General features: G+C 37.5%; 1 protein-coding gene across 2 annotated transcripts; it reads right to left on the bottom strand.

Moving 5' to 3' along the window:
* Positions 1-416: 416 nt before the first annotated feature.
* LOC103724337 lies at positions 417-15,735 on the bottom strand. 2 transcript variants are annotated; one of them, XR_003383132.2, is made up of 7 exons: positions 15,312-15,735; positions 12,034-12,228; positions 10,992-11,108; positions 10,736-10,885; positions 9,464-9,873; positions 1,866-1,924; positions 417-972 (listed from the first exon to the last, which is right to left on the bottom strand). XR_003383132.2 is itself a non-coding variant. In XM_008815564.4 (6 exons), exons 1-6 carry the CDS (start codon positions 15,495-15,497, stop codon positions 837-839), a joined length of 843 nt encoding a protein of 280 aa, XP_008813786.1. In that variant the 5' UTR covers positions 15,498-15,727; the 3' UTR covers positions 417-836. The 2 variants fall into 2 exon arrangements, 1 of the variants encoding a protein (XP_008813786.1); XM_008815564.4 differs by lacking the exon at positions 9,464-9,873 and having other exon boundaries at positions 15,312-15,727.
* Positions 15,736-16,827: the final 1,092 nt, after the last annotated feature.

The following is a 16,827-nucleotide window of genomic DNA, read 5'->3' as shown; positions in this document are numbered from 1 at the left end:
CACATGCAGTACAAAATGGCATTTTGCATAAAAACAGCCCAATTTTTCCTTGTTGCAGATTCACATTTTCTTTTCCTTCATTCTTTTGGGTAAGAAAAGTCGAATTTATAAATTTTCAGATACTTTAATCTACCTCAAGCAAACACACTCCAGCCAAGATCATATATGCATATCATTAAAAAAAATAAAAGAATGCGCATACTTTCTGGGTGAATGTGCTTTTTTTTCATATGGATGTATATATTTTCAGTAATGAATGCACATTTCTTGCGCGTGCAGTGTATATTCACATGCTGGAGTATATTTGTAAGGCAAGGACAAAAGTGCCCAAAATTTTAAAACTGGCCATTCTTGATTTCTTGCAAAAAATAAATTACGGACTGATTGGCCAAAAAAAAAATAAAGTAGGTTATTTCTGCAAAAATTTTATAGCTGAAATTGTCCTTACAGACTTTTTGACTGTAATATGATTAAAACACTGCCAAGCCCTAAAGCTGCAACAGTATTCGCTGCGCCAGATGGATGTTCCTTTCATAACTTGCATTAGAATTATGATTTGAATGTAAACAAAATACTTCTGAAAAAACCATAGCCTTTGACAGCAATATAAATATCTCGCATGCACCAATAAATATTGACTGCTCCATTGCACCTTCAACTGTTTTCTATCGAAGAATAGGAATAATGAGAAGCCTCCTTTTTAAGCCCCAGGACAAATACATCTAATTCCCCCCAAAATATCAAGGGAGTCAAAAAGAACAAAGTAATTGAGGGAACCCCATCTGCCATCTCATAAACAAAAATTAGATAGAATCTCTTATCATTCTATATGGAGATCAATCCAAGTAAAAGAGAGTAACAATTTTTCGAAGATTCTTTGCCTCCTGGCAGGTCTCCATGAGCAATCTGCTATCATGAAATGCAAAACAGATGACTTGCTGTACCTTTGAGAGAATGTCCATGTTGCAGAGCCTGTTGTTCCAGCGTCGAAGTGTTAGCAGAATATCTAGTCCCTTCTAGAATTAGACTCGAAATTATATTATGTATTCATGCTCCAATGGATATCAGAAGTAAGTGTGCAGTGAACTAAGACAAATAAAGTCATCTACTCCCTGCATTTCCTACTATTCCTAGAAATAATGAACATCCAAGAAAGTCAGCGTGGTAACCAAGGGTTGAACCACCACAAGCCATGTATAATGGAGGACATAGCTTCATCAGGAAATAAAATTTGATGCAGTCCGATTCTTTATGGAGTTGATCCAATTATTACGTCCTTTACAGCTCTGAAATTATATAGGCTATTCGGGAACACTGATTCTTGTCTCCAACTGGAAAAAACGGTGTGCATTTCTTTGTGTACTATTAGAAGAGGGTGACAGTCAAATTTTAGCAAACACTGAGCAAGAACAGGAATACCATTTCTTCTTATTATATCTTAACGGAGATAATATAGAAGAATGTGGCAAAGGAGTTTGACTCTATCATGCTTTTCAACAATTTGCTCATGGTACAACTGTCACGGTACAACAGTAACTGGGCCTCAAATTTCCTAAGCAGGGTTGAATTAGAGAGAAAATGGATATGATAAGCTGATCCTATGGATCTAACAATGGGCTGAAACATTGTAGAAAGATACACATGCTCTTTTCTCACTTCAGGGTCTCTGTAATTGCAAAGAACAAACTGATGCATTCATAAATTAGTAAGAACTAAGTAGCAGTACCAAATCCAATCTCTATTGGATCTGTAAGACACAGCAGAAAGTTCAACTTGGGTGTAGAATTTTCTCCGATTGGTAATGATGTTCTTCAAATTTGGTGATTATAGACAAGAAAAAGGTAAATGCACCACCAGTAACATACCTGCTAGCTTCAATCAATGGCAGATGATCATTCTCAGGTTTCTCAATCAGATTTTTGACCTGCAAAATTTTTTAAAAAAAAAGTTAATGAAAGAACGAAAAAGATTGCCTTTTCAATATGTAACTGACTAAACAATCTCATAAGTATATCGAAATCACTTTCATGAATTTACTTGTTCCAGCAGAAGTAATTAGTAATTTCTTTTGCAAAAAATGAAGCATAAAGCATGTCTTCAGATGTACATGCAACCAGAAATTAGTCCACTTGATGATCCCAGACACATGATGCTAAATGTATAAGGGCAGCCAAGGTGGATGATGTTCTAAGAAGTTTCAGATTTCAATTAATGGTACAGTAGCTAAACTAGCATGATACAACATATTTCAGGAAATTCTGCATATGTGGTGTCATATGCCTCCAGCCACGATGTCAACAGCCACCCTTAGAATGATGAATCTTCATAACCATATCATCATATCACATATTCCAAAGTTTGGTCCCGACAACTTCACCCTCTTTTACTTTCCCCATGAAAATGTTTGCAAACATCTTTTAGTCCTTAATTCCTTAGTACTTATCTTTACTTAGATAATACAAAAATCAAAGCATTGCAGTTAGCTATCCATCTGCAAAAGGTTAGTAAAATAAAAAAGAAAAGAAACAGGGGCACTTTTGAAGGTTGTTGAACCATGATATTCTGATTGTTAATTTATGAACCATTAGTAATCAAATGAGGAATTTACTGAAAGAACAACACCTCCAAACACCCACCATACTAAGAGGAGCAACCACTTTATGGAAGCCACATATGCACTGGTTTTGCAATGTCAAAATTGAGTATTTTTCTCGTTATCATTTGTTTCACCCAATACCTTTTGCTTTTTAAAGGAAGAACTTGATCCCCACACCCCACCCCAAGCATTCAATTTCATCCATGCAAATCCGTAGGTGCATGGCGTATATAGAGTCATAGATAGCATTGTTAGTGCTCACAGACAAATCACAGCACAACTACCAGAATGTGGAGGGGAAGAACAAGTATTTTGCTAGTATTCACTTTTCCTTTTTCATGGCTGCAGAAGACTTTGCTGGAGATTCTCAATGCCAAAATTTGGCAGGGGTGCAGTTTCTTTCTGTTTCCAAGTCTATTTTGATATCTTCTAGAAGGGTTTTAATTCTCAGGAATATTTTGTACCAAAACTTGGATAAATGGTTCTAGCCATAAGGCAAGAAGATCTCTTAAAACCATGATAAATTAAAAACAAAAGGTTATTTGAGAAGGGTTTGAATCGTTTGATGCACAGCAACATGAGGCACTAGCATGCCAAGCATTGCTCTTAAATAGACATGATGGTCAGGCCCATGGAGCTGATTTACAATGGTCTACTAGTGACTTGGCCGGTGTTCTAAAAGCAGTCACGTTATGCAGCAAGTTGTCACTTAGGTAAAGGCCAAACACATAGGTAAATGCATACATAGATGTAATTAAAAAAGCATTAAAATTTTAACTAAATATCATGTGCATACAAAACAAAATGAGAAAAAATTAGAATAAAAATAAATATGCAATGGAAAATTAAGGAAATATTGTTACACTTAAAGACCTGTATCAGTTTAGCAAGACATATTAACTACTAACATTACCTTTTTTTTCCTAAATTACACAAAAATATTTATCAATCACCCAGAGAACAAGTGACCCATATGAGTTAATGCCACAGGCAACTTTACCAAATGACGGGGAACCTATGACTTGTAACTAAGAATTTTAAGCAGAAATAAGAGATGCAGAGTTATAACCTCCTCGCCTACAAGCACTGACACTCCAACCTATCTGCCTAAGACCCAGCCAATTGAGAAAAAGAAAAAAAGAAAGTCAAATTTAACTCACCTGAGACACCTAGGTATATGCAGTTTACCTGGCACTCGTTAGGTGATTGGCTTACATAAACCTAGGCAGCTAGACCTAAGCAGGTTGAACATGGGATACGTTAAGCCTGGGCAGCTACATTCTAACCATAGGGGGTTCATTGCTTATAATGCTTACTCTATTTTCATCAATGTAAAACAGAATATATAATACCCAAGAGGAGAACTCACATTACTTTATGTAACTAAAACATGCTATATATGTGCCATTCAGTAGCTTAATTATTTAAGAAATTTATTAAAATTTAGTTCACATCTGTGCTTCATTATTTTCATGACCAGCAATGAAAAAAAAAATATTTTGAATTTCTTTTTTTAAAAAAAAAGATCAAAAGCTTAAGAAAGGAAATATGATTAATTAGTAGCATAATTGACCTTAGAAAGAACAAATAAGCTCTCGTTAATTTTCATTGCTACAAATCATCTGGAGCAGTTGATACAAAAACCAGTTTGCAAACAACCAAATTAAATAATTGAAGGAAACGAGTGACTTGAATATTGAATATGTCCATGACCTTGCATTTTCACAGTTCAGCAAAAATGTAAATAACTTATCCATGCCACCCATGCATATAAGATAAACAAAGTTACCTTGCAAACTCCATCATAAATAATAATCATTCGAATTGCAAATGGAAGAACTCTTCAAAGTCAACGTTTGCAAAACAGTGTTATCAATTTTCAGTTTTCATAATGGATCTACAATGATTAATGTAATCCTTATCTCTCAAACCATAAAGTCTTATTCAGCAATTCTGTAACATCCTTAAACTTGGAAAATACAAAACATAACATTAATCGAGCATCATTCATTGCTATGGTACTCCCTAAGTTTCCTTCTGGTATAAGGTGAGTTAAACAGCTGCTATTCTTTTATTGAACAATGACTCAAAATGATAGCAGGTTGCCAACTATGTCTGGGTGGAATTATAAGTTGGAAGTATTGGTTGATTTGTATTTTTGCAAAGTGCCAAATTGTTTTCTGTCATGCGATCTCACTTTCTTTCCTCTTCTGGTTCCTTTTACTCCGTCTCACCCTGCAAAGCTTGTACTAGCTGCTGGTCATTCCTCAATCACTGCTCCCTGCCACTTTTGTTATGCAAATACATGTTATTAACATATATAACATAATGAACTCCCTCGCAGATCACGATTGTTATAATGTTACAAGCTGTTTTTGTAAACCATAGGTTAGTATGTATTAACTACATCTATGGGTGGCCGCACCAATCCTCTGTGCCATGTGGCATGCCAGTGGTGCAGGAAAAAGTTTTGGCATTATGGCTGGCTCCTGCAGCATTGCTCCTAACCTTTGAAGTAAACTAATGTTTGCTTTTTCCAAATAACTCTTCTTATATGTCTTTCAAACTAGAACTTGACCACCCCCCACCCCCCACAAAAAAGAAAAAAAACTTTGTTTCTGTATAAGGAAAAGCTAGCAGCCCAGACAAGTTACCAAACTGGTTCCCAATCAGCCATAGTGCTGAAATGCAACAGTCCATGAATGGCCCAACCCTATGAGTGCCACCAATTCATACCATGTTGACTCAGCAATCATCTCGTTTGATGTCAAGCTATGTCCAGTTTGGCAACTACCTTGGACTGAATAAAACCTTGCGATATCTTGTATCACAATAATATATTAAATCTGCAATATAATAATACGAATAGGATTCCACCCTCTTTCTGACTCTTTTGCAATAACTACCAAACTGCCATGTGATCTCCAAAACAGCTCTGGGCATAACATAGCACTGGGCATTTTCACTATTTTTTCCCTTTCACATCCATGTGCTTTTCACATGTCCTGTACTAGTTCAACCATGGTATGCTGAACCGGCCCGTACCGACCGATTTAGCACGTACCGTACTGGTACCGGGGCCAAGCAGTACGATTCAGCCGTGGAAAACGGTTTCGGCCACCGGTACGCGCAGGGCAACACGCCCGCGCGTATAGGGAAGAAAAAGAGGAAAGAAGAGGAAGAAAGAAGAGGAAGAAGAGAAAGAGGAGAAGAAGAAGAGAAGAAGAAGATTTACTAGTACCAGGCCTCGTCGGGGTGCTCGCCACTCCTTACTCGTAGGAGAAGGGGGGAAAGAGAGAAGAAGAGAGGAGGAGAGAGGAGAAGGAACGAGAAGAATCGGAAAAAAGAAGGAAGAAGAGAAGGAAAAAAAAAGAAAATGACGCCGCCGCACGCGTCTCACGCAGGGAAACGCATCCCATGCGCGCTTGCCCGTGGAAACATCGGGCAGCGTGCTTGCGCTCGCTGGGAACCACGCGGGTGCGCTCCCGCGTGGCGGACCAGGTCAGTACCGATTCGGTACAGCCTGAATTGGTACCAACTCGATCCAGGTCGCCACCGGCATGCCAACCGGTACCGGTATGCCAACCGGTACCGGTATGCCAACCGGTACCGGTTTGATGTACCTTGAGTTCAACAGTGATTCTTGAAAGAGACCAATGAACAGCTAAAACCATAGAGGAGGGGAAGCGCTAGCATTCTGCAGGTAAGGGTTAGCATTCTTCATTTGGTTATTTGTTTATCTATTTTTGAGGACACAAGGAGCCCAACTGGACCACATAAAAAGAGCCATCCTAGCACCGCCTCAACCTAAGGTCAACCATAGCTGGACTAGGCGGAGCCCACCGATATGCAATGACAGTTTACATTTAAGAACAAGTCATTGAGGCAACAACCTAAGCGCAATCTAGCAGAAGGCCAAATGGACCAACCCATTAAACCACATAGTAGGTGGAGGATGCCAACATCCCTACCAAACCTGCCTCGATCTTAAGGCCTTTGTCTCCAAATGTAGCCTCTGGATTAACTCCTCATCTAAGCAATGGGAACATGGATATAAATCAATGGCATCTCCATGCTTCAGATAGCTGGAGAACCTTCCACATTCGAGCACAATACTCACTGGAACAAGATAATGAACAGTAGAACAGCCTCCAATAACTCCACTGCCTCATCTTGAAGCTCTTACACTATAACTCCTTGCCTCCCCAAATTACTGGAGAAAGACAATGTGGAAATGCCCCATGCACCTCCTCGAGCATGGATATGGAGAACTGCACATGCTTTCGCTTCGGGGCTGTGAGGAAAAAAAATCAATTCAAATGGGGAGAGGATCAAGCGATCAACACTATGATTGCCGAAATATATCCAAGGAAAGGGCAAAGAGGAAGTAGTAGACAGAAAAGGCAAATATTCAGCCAGAAAACGAACAAAAGAGGGGTTTCCTAGAAAAGTTGGCGAGGGCCAAGAAGAACACCACCTTCTCCTAGAGCTTCTCTATAAAAAGATCTTCAGAGAGATACCAAATTCTTTGTGGAGAGAGGCTAGAATTAATTGCTCAGGTGTAATAGGGCAAATATCGAATTAGGAGAATTGCTTTTAAGCCAATAAAGCTTAAAATAAGCAGAAAAAATGGGGCATGGATGGAAATAAATGAGTCATTTAATTTTTTCTTTTAGGCAGATAAGGACATCGGGAACAATCAAAAACTTCATAAAGAAGATAGAATGCTGGAAATTGATGACACATCAAGAACAATAAAGGCTAGAGTTGCACCATAAGGAGTTTCACTGATATATGTGAGAGGAGTCAGGTTCAATAGAAATATATTAAAAAAGCATTACATTTAGATATAAATAGCTTTTAAAGATATGACAAATTTTACAAGCTAATTGTGAAGACCAAACTAATTGTAAAATTTTACAAATTTGTTTTTGAAAATTACTAGCAACTGGGCACATGCAAAAACATTAGAGAAAATGATTAAAAACTACAAACACCAATTAAGAAATTATAATAATAAAACATAAAATAAGGAAACAAAATATTGAATACACAAAATTAATTATAAGAGAAGAAAAATGAAAAGTAACAAATTAGAGAAATAAAATAAAACGTAAGTCTTAATATTCTCGGAAATCTAATAAGGTATTAAAATAAAAATGGTATGAAGGCTAAACACGATTGGATTTTGAAAATATCAAAAGATCATCTTGAGTGAGTGGATTGAAAAGAGACGAAAGAAAAGGGAGAAGATCTGCACACAATGTGAGCAGATTTGTTTGGATTAAGGGGGAGATAGTTTGGGAGGGGATCGGGGGTGGGGGTTGGGGAGGAGGAGGGGGAGGGGGTGAGAGAGAGAGAAATTGGGGGTGGGGGTTGGGGAGGAGGAGGGGGAGGGGGTGAGAGAGAGAGAAATTGGTGAGTTTTTTCCTTATTTTATCCGGTACGGGGAGTTTATGGTAGTTTAGGAGCTAAGGAAGGGCATTTTCGATAAAAAAGTTGATAGATAGAACCCTATAAGGAAAATTCCAAGATTCATATTTCCTTTTTATAATATTTTATAGATATTTTCTCTAATTCTGATAAATTAATTTTGGTAAAAATCATACAAGAAAGTACACACGATGATCAGCTCTATGAGAATCCAGCTTCTGTAAGGTTCAGAATATGAGAATCACAAGGCAGGTAGTGACAATTTTCTCACATAATTACCCCAACTGATGTGTATTGGATCCCAATATGACAATATATATTGCTCAGGATCTCTTTCAGAAACTGAACTCATGCCCCATCAATTCTCTACAAAAAGTTCATCTAGTTCAATCTCCGGACCTGCCCAATTATAAATTCAACCTCCAAACTCCGCATCCATCCCCCTTCATGAATCAAGTGTGAGCATATCCAACTTGTGTTGGCTCTGGGCAACATGATGAGCAGGTTGGTGGTGTTTTTGAAATGACCAGCACAACCTTCACATTGCTTATGCCGAGCATTCAAAAGCTAAGGACCTGCAGGAGGCTGAGGCAACATCTCTGCTTAAAGGCATGGAATTAGCAATAGAACACCGTATTATCTCCATACTGGCGCTGCTAACTTATTTTCAAGTTCTCCATGCAATCCTCAACCATGGGTGAACTCCACCTTGGCATATGCACCACATCTTGAGCAATATCCACCAACTTTGACTCAAGTTTACTACATGTAACATCATTAAGATTCCCAGAATAAAGTAGCAGATTGACAGGTCCAAGCAGCTTGAGTTGAGCAATGTAATACCTATTATATTATATATATCTTCATTTTATTCCTCCAACTCTTCAGGAATTAGCCAGGGCTGATTTTTTGTAATATTTTAACAATCTATTAATGAATGCCTGTTGGCCACTTCTTATCAATAAAAAAAGATGTCTTACCCGTAAATCCCCCACAAGGAAACCACCATTAGCAAATAAGACTACAACATGACCAAATGACCAAATGTTGTAGTGTCATTATATGGAACTTAATAAAGAAGTCAAGTGGACAATTCTAGAGGTAGAGGTGAACGAATGACACCGTTTTTTTTTTTTTTGATCTTACACAAGCACAAAAAAGGAGTATTGTAAAATGGAAAAGATACAAAAGGATGGGAAAACCATACAGTCGCACAAAGAAGAAAACTATAAGTTTTAAAATGGGCCAAGAATAAGTCAAAAGGTAAACATATAACTATGAAATGACTAAATATAGAGAGGCACACAATTGTAAGCAAATTTACTTCAATTTCCTAAGCAGGCTGTAGAATAAGCAACCAATGGCTATCAACAAGTGAATGTCCATTCCAATTAAATTTATCATATAATACCAAAAGGGGCTCGAAAAATAAACCTTGCACATCTCATTCCTTCCAAATAGCCTAAAGAAATTATCAAGCCACAATGCAACAAGGCTTGAAGAAATGACCCTTCAGCAACAGCTGTCTTCAGGACATACTAATACACAAACAAGTCAATTCATTTGGTGGGCAAAGGCACTAATGGAAAAATTTGTTCATAGTTTCGCAGTTGGAAAGGCAAAATGGATAACTTTTTGGCAGAAGTAACCCAGGTTTCCCTATGGTGATCACTACTAAGGAAGAAGCAAGATTTCACAATGGATGTTGTTGGACCAATATAATTCCAGAGCTTGTTACATAATTGAGTGAAACTCCAAAATCATAGGCCCCGCCTCCCATCTCTTTCATGGACTGGTTTTTGGGTTGGGTGGCAGCAGATCAACCCATGCGATCGCCCAAACAACTGGTACAAAAACAGACACAAAGCCAAGAAAATAAGAAAAACATAAAATTTCTACATAACAAGACTACGGTTAAACCTACTTAAGTTTCACCAACATGATTTGATTAAGTAAAAACTGCAAAGCTCTGTTCCAAAGCATCCACTTGTAATCTAGGAGGATTCAATAATTACACTCCAAGAGTCACATATGGACTTTAACAGCCTATTATTACAAAGCATCACAAGCAATTATGAGACTATACAAGCTTTCTTGCTCTCACCCTATGCCTCTACCATCACCTTCCCAATAGAGCCATATTGAAACTACTCAGTCTCTTAACTTCCAGCCCATATGAAGCCTTAGATAGCAAGGAGCATATTAAGCTAGTAATGAGTTCATTGAAGGAAGCTTAGGCAATGCAAGAACAAACAACATATATATATTTGGCTTACATAGTGTTATTATGCACATGAATGCACGAGATTACCTTTAAGAATATCTAAGGAAACCAATATAATAGCTGTGGAAAAGTTTTACAATAAAATGCAATTATCAACAGTATAACTGTCAATGGAAACAACTGACAAAATATAATTAGAATAGTCTACTAAAATGGGACCAAGTTTCTTTACTACAGATACAATCATATCATGATTGTGTGAGTATGAAGGGCAAATTATTAAACATCATTCATCATTAAATTTTGATGACTGTCACAGAAGCAGCAAGAAACAGAATCCAAATGACACAACCTATACATATATGGACTTTTCAAAGTGTCTGCTCCACAGCAAGTCTGGAACTGTGGGAACAAGACACATGCAGCTCACTTTTGCATTTATGTCATTCAAAATGGAAGGGGTTAAAAAAAATCAGTCTTACTTTAGACAATAATTCCTGGCTCTCTGGTGGTTGCATTTTCAGGCTTTGGGGCAAGATTACAGTAAGCGACTCTGGCTTCTCTGCCCTTAGAGCACCTCTGATAACAGCTGCATTGGTCCCAGATGCTCCTGAAGTGAAAATATGATTTTTCTGCAGTGATATTAACAGGTTTAAATGTCCAGAATTATGATTAAATGAAAAAAGGATTGAAAGAATGATAAGTAGCCAGAATGGCAGTGAAGAAATAAAATCCTACCGTTATCACCATAGCATAACTTAGAATCTCAATAAGCTGCTGATGCATGAATCCCATATTACGTGTCCCAAAGAAACCGATTGCTCTAGGTCCTTCTTGTTGAATGGCTAATAATTCCTGCAAAAACAGGAATAAGAAATGAACTGAGAAAAAGCAACCCTACCCCTCTCTGTGTATAGCGATACATTGCTATCTGTGTAGGGATAACTAATGTATGTGCACAGAGGTATAAGCTAAAATGTTCAAGTACTGTTTTGGTATGTGTACATGAACGCAGACAACTGAACTGCAAGTTCAGATAAGTAAAGATTGCAAAAAACCCAAGTTGTAATATCTAATCTCCAAGCTATGCATATTTGTTCTTAAATATCAACAAACTGCTGAAACTATCAGTTAACATGCATAATATGAAGAATACTCAAGATGGATGTCCCTTCTGTGATGGGCAATCAAAGTTTAAATCCATGACATAATAGTGCTAGTGTGGTTGCTTACCCTCTACGTTATGAGTAAGAAATATCATTTGTATTCAATAGTGAACTATATACAACAGTTACAGCAATGTATTACGGAACAAAAGCAATCAGCTTCTCACTTAAGGAGTACCATGTGTTTATGTCACCTTAACCTCTGAGATACATCCACAGCTTGAGACATTATCAACAATAAAGCCCAAAGAGTTGACAGAAATCAACTTTAGAGAATCATATATTGTTTCTCATTGACTCTTTCTTTCATATTCCCTCAAGTAGGCTGCACAGAATTTCAAGAGGCTGGTGTTTCAGAAAAATCATAGGCTATCAATTGAATAAATTAAATCTTAATATCTTGGTTTTGAAGATATTTAAAGCTCATTTATTAGTTCATGACTTTACCAAGGCAATTCACCGCAGCCTTTCTCTGAATACAAGTTAAAATGCCCCATTCAAGGATTTATAAGTAATTGAATTGCCAAATCCAATGTGGACGACAGGACATCTGATAAAAATTTTCTGTGAGCTGGATATGCCATGATATTAAACCTTAGTCATGAAAAAGGTACCTGCAGATAATCGATATCAGGTATGGGCTTGTACTCTGATACAACAACTGTGCTCGAGCCTTCAACAACAGACTGAGCTTGTGTAGGAACTTGGACCCCATTCTCCTCTTCAGGCCCAAACAATATTGCCTCATCCCTATGTTGATTCCCCCAATTACATTTGACTCTGTTTCCTCTCAAATATCCGCAAAGCCACTATACCAGTACATGAAAAAAACAGTCCCTGGTAGTAAATCGTAAGTGAAAACCAAATATATAACAAGACACTAAAATTAACAAAGTACACAAGAAAAGAACATAAGCTTCTAGCAGAAAAGGATATAATATGTGAGAAAGCATAAAGAACTCAGTAATTTGTTTCACCTAAATTCTGCACTTTGAAAATCAACAGACATTTTTGGCATGAAAAGGAGAAAGCATGATTCAGTAGCCCTTGACATATCCTCCAGAACAATAACTCATGTGAAACTTCAATAAAAGATTCACTGTGGTATTATAGAGCAGAATGCTATTTTTGGCATGAAAAATAGAAAGCATGATTCAGTAGCCCTTGACATATCCTCCAGAACAAATAGCTCATGTGAAACTTCGATAAAAGCTGCACTGTGGTATTCTACAGTAGAACGCTAAAAACGAAGACTTGAATCAAACAGTGTTCCATATCATGTGTAAGGCATAAATAATAGTCGAAACAGAATCCTCGTCTGACCTATATGGTGTTAACTAAAAACTACAGAGTCTTCTTTTAAGGAAAAAAAAAAGTAAAGATACTTAATTCATTACTTAGTTTATCATTCAGGGATGTCTAGTTCTGTTTTTTCTTCAATATTTTTTTATAATTTATGTGTTATTTTTTGACAAGACTATTCTTAAGCTTGAAAGCTAGAGCTAAGATCTGACATATCTATCGACTGGTAACAAGTGTTAACGATGAGCATCAGCATGCACTCTCTTTAAATAACAAAATGAAATTCGCAAAGCTATAATTTTCCAATGCATGGGTAGTACATACATAGGTTCTACAATTGGAAATAATAAAGATTGATGCTTCATTGTCATAAAAACAAAGTTGTCAAAGGCACAACGCACCAAAGTATCTTAAAGCCTAAGCGCAAGGCACAAAGCAAGGTGCACGTCTTAGCGAAGTAAGGCGATGTGTGTGTACATATAATGTACATATGTATGCATATAATGTACAGATGTGTGTGCATATGTATGCATACATGTGTGTGCATATAGTGTACATATGTGTGCATATAGTGTACATATGTGTGTGCATATGTATGCACGCATGTGTATATCTGTGTGCACACATATATGTATTTACATATACATACAAGCATTCACACATATATATACATGCATATACATACATACATATATAATGAATTTATAATGTTAAATATGTTTGACAAGAACCTAGATGATTCCAGACACCCCAAAAAACACATACACACACATGCACAACAAACTTAAAAAACAGAGACAATCATCATAATAAACAACACACAACCAACAGACTTGTAGCCAACCATGGTGACATACATATGCACAACACATAAACATCTTAGTGCCTCAGGGAGGGGCACATAAGGCGCCCATTTTGATGCATCAGGCACAAAGATTGTGCATAGGAGTGCACCACGCGTTAGATGCGCCTTTAACAACATTGGAAGAATAATGAAGAAACTAAACTATGATGGTATGACCTATTAAATATGAATATCGAGTGCCAAATTTGAAATTCCACATACTGTACTTCCAATATGACAAGGAAAACTAATAGAACCAATCACACCTTACTATATATTAATGGGAGAGCCCTTGTGGCTGGAAAAACATGGCAGCATGTATTTTTTTTATTTTAAATCCCCTCTCAAAGAATCAATCCGGCATTGCTTTCAAAGAGACCCAAGAGATATTACTTTAAATATAATCCCAAGAAAGAGAGAAGCAAGACAGGACCTCTACTACTCTGGAAAAGAAAGATGGAAAGACAACTAGACTCGTCTCCTAACACCACCTCCCTCCATATTCTCTCTCTTCCGAGATACAATGCAAAAACACTTCTCTGGTATGTTCAGACTTCATTTTTCTTTCTCTCAGTGCGAGGAGAGATCGCCAGCTATATTCTTTTTTATCTCCAATCAATAATTAAGAAAGGAAAAGTAGAGAAGTATATCAACTAAAAGAAGAAGTATATTTATCACTTCATAATTATTCATCAAATGCTTTTTTCAAATAAAACACATACAATTCTTGGAACAATCCATGATCAGGGAGTTCTAACTTTCCAGTGCATTGCATGTGCCCAACACTAGTATGATCAAAAAGAGAGCTTCACCGAACTACAAATTTCATGTTCAGATTAGCATATCACCTTTACTAAATTTACTTTTCCAATGACTATAAGTACACTTTCATCTACCATTCATGAAACAACACTGAAGCTGTATCAGATTGATAGAACACCCAACGTAAGAAACTAAATATGCATTCGTTTTTTCCAATAATTGAATATGACATTTCATATTAGAAGTTTATCTTCAAGTGCTGAAATCTTATGAGCATTTGTATGCACAGGTAAAGCCTGCTAGAACATTGTCTTGCCGCTCCCCTCCAGAAATTTTATCCAATATCTTCTATTTCAACTTTGTATGACCTATCTGCACAGAAATAATCAAATGATCCCCAAGATGCAAATTGTTTTCTTACCAGAATGAAACCAAGTCCCTATCATATGCAAGAAATCCAACTTCCAGATATTGCATAAAATTCACGAGACAGCTCAGACTAGCGAGAAGAATGAAAAACCATAGCCATAAAAACACAAAATAATAATAATAATAATAATCAATCCTTCAAGTGCCAAAGTCTTTTAGGCATTTGCATGCATAGGTAAGCCCGGCTAGAACATTATATCTCCACTCCCCTCAACAAAAGCCTCATCCAACATCTCCTATTTCGACTCTTTATCACCTATCGGAGTTGTCGTATGATCTCCAAGACACGAACTTTTTCTTTACCAACATGAATCCAAATCCCTAAACAGACCACCGTAAGCGAGAAATCCAACTCCCAAAAATTGCACCAAAATTCACGAGATAGCTCAGAACAGAGAGAAGAATGCAAAACCCTAGTAGAAAACCATCAACGCCTAACACACTTCCTAAACTTCAAAGAGGGGGGGAGAGGAAGGGGGTTAATAAGTTTGGCTAAAACAGAGCTAAAAAATCCTCCTTTAGATAGAGAAACATCGGGCAAGAAGAGAGCGTTACCGTGCCTCTCGAACCGATGGTGTCGCGAGGTCTCTTGGCTCCAACCCATCCCCTACGGAAGGAAGAAGCATCGAGAGAGGAGCAGGGAAAGCTAGGGTTTTGAGGGCTGAAGCAAAGGCGGAGGCAAAGAGAGAGCGCCGCGTTTGGGGGCCGCAGGAGAAGAACCAGGGGAGGAGAAGAAGCCATTCCTTCTCCCCTGACTTTTATTATTTCCAATCTCCGCTGGGCCGCTCTCTTTTCCTTTCTGGAAGAAAGCAAACAAAAAAAAAAATAATAGAGAGAGAATGAGGAGAGGAATTTGAGGAAAAGAGAAATGACTGGTTAACAAGCCCTCCTCCCGTCCGTCATGGATGCTCCTAGTTTTGTCTGCTTGTCAGAAGGAGAGTATTTCTGCTTTGGCTTTGCTATCTTGTCTGTTATAAATCTTTGAAATTTTATCAAGGATTTTTGGGACTCAAAAGTGGGCAGGCAAGAAAGGTAGAAAGATGTTCGCCTTTTCCCCACCTTTCAAGCTGGCACGTGAGTTGTGGGCTTGCATTGAAACTTAATTTGGGTACAGGGCTTGCATGGACAATTAGATCGCCCCTATGTAGAGAGCCAAGCCAAGCCAAGCAGTAGGGCAGCTTTGTATATAAGAAAGATGGAATCAAGCTCAAGTCGAGTTTGACAAAGTATGTTAAAGCTTGATTTTGTCATTTAATGAGTCCACCAAGCTTCTATTTTTAGTTATGCAAACTTAAGATGTCTCATTTAAGAGTTGACTCTCCAGGGAAAAGATATTCAGAAGAAGCTAATTTTCTATATGAACAGAGTCCCGACGAGCAGTTTTGAGCCCGAACGGTCTGTCGGACCGATTGATTCAATTTAAATTTCTACTTTGTAAGTCTATTTTTGATACTAGGCTAGCTTTAATAATAATAATATATATATAAAAAAAAGCTTCCATGAATGAATTGTAGACTTTTATCAACAGGCCGTCACTAAATGGCTCAGCATCATGAGCAAGCCGGTTGAATCATAGCTAAGTTTCATGCTTATTTGGGCAAATGATGATTAGTATTAGATAATTTACTCAAAATGATGTGATTTCTTTAGGTAAGCAATCAGGGTACACTTGACCAAGAGCATCTGGATAATATGTAAGGTCGGATTATTGCTAATATAGTTTGAATCAGGCCGGAATTAAACCCCACACTTTACGAAATAAGACCATCACCTAATTCCATGGCTATTTACAATATTAAGTACAATTTTTAAATCCAAACCTCATCAGAAGATGAGTTTTTGGATTATGCAACGACAAATGGAATTGAAGCGAGCGTATTTTTTATCCTGTTTACCAAAAGTCCTGGAGATGAAATAAACGGAACCAGGGGACCTGGAACCCTGCCGAATTCCACAATTTCGAGCCATCTTTGCTCTACTTCCCATGTTTCTTCCTGGATTCACTGTACTCCCGGTCGCCTAATTCTTCAGAATTTGCAAAGGTTTCTCAGCTACAAACTAGACTAACCAG

This window comes from Phoenix dactylifera, unplaced genomic scaffold (genome assembly GCF_009389715.1).
Source record: "Phoenix dactylifera cultivar Barhee BC4 unplaced genomic scaffold, palm_55x_up_171113_PBpolish2nd_filt_p 001635F, whole genome shotgun sequence".
In the NCBI taxonomy this organism is placed as follows: Eukaryota; Viridiplantae; Streptophyta; class Magnoliopsida; order Arecales; family Arecaceae; genus Phoenix; species Phoenix dactylifera.
The sequence above is the reverse complement of the archived record's forward strand: the minus strand, read 5'-3'. Positions and strand labels throughout refer to the sequence as shown.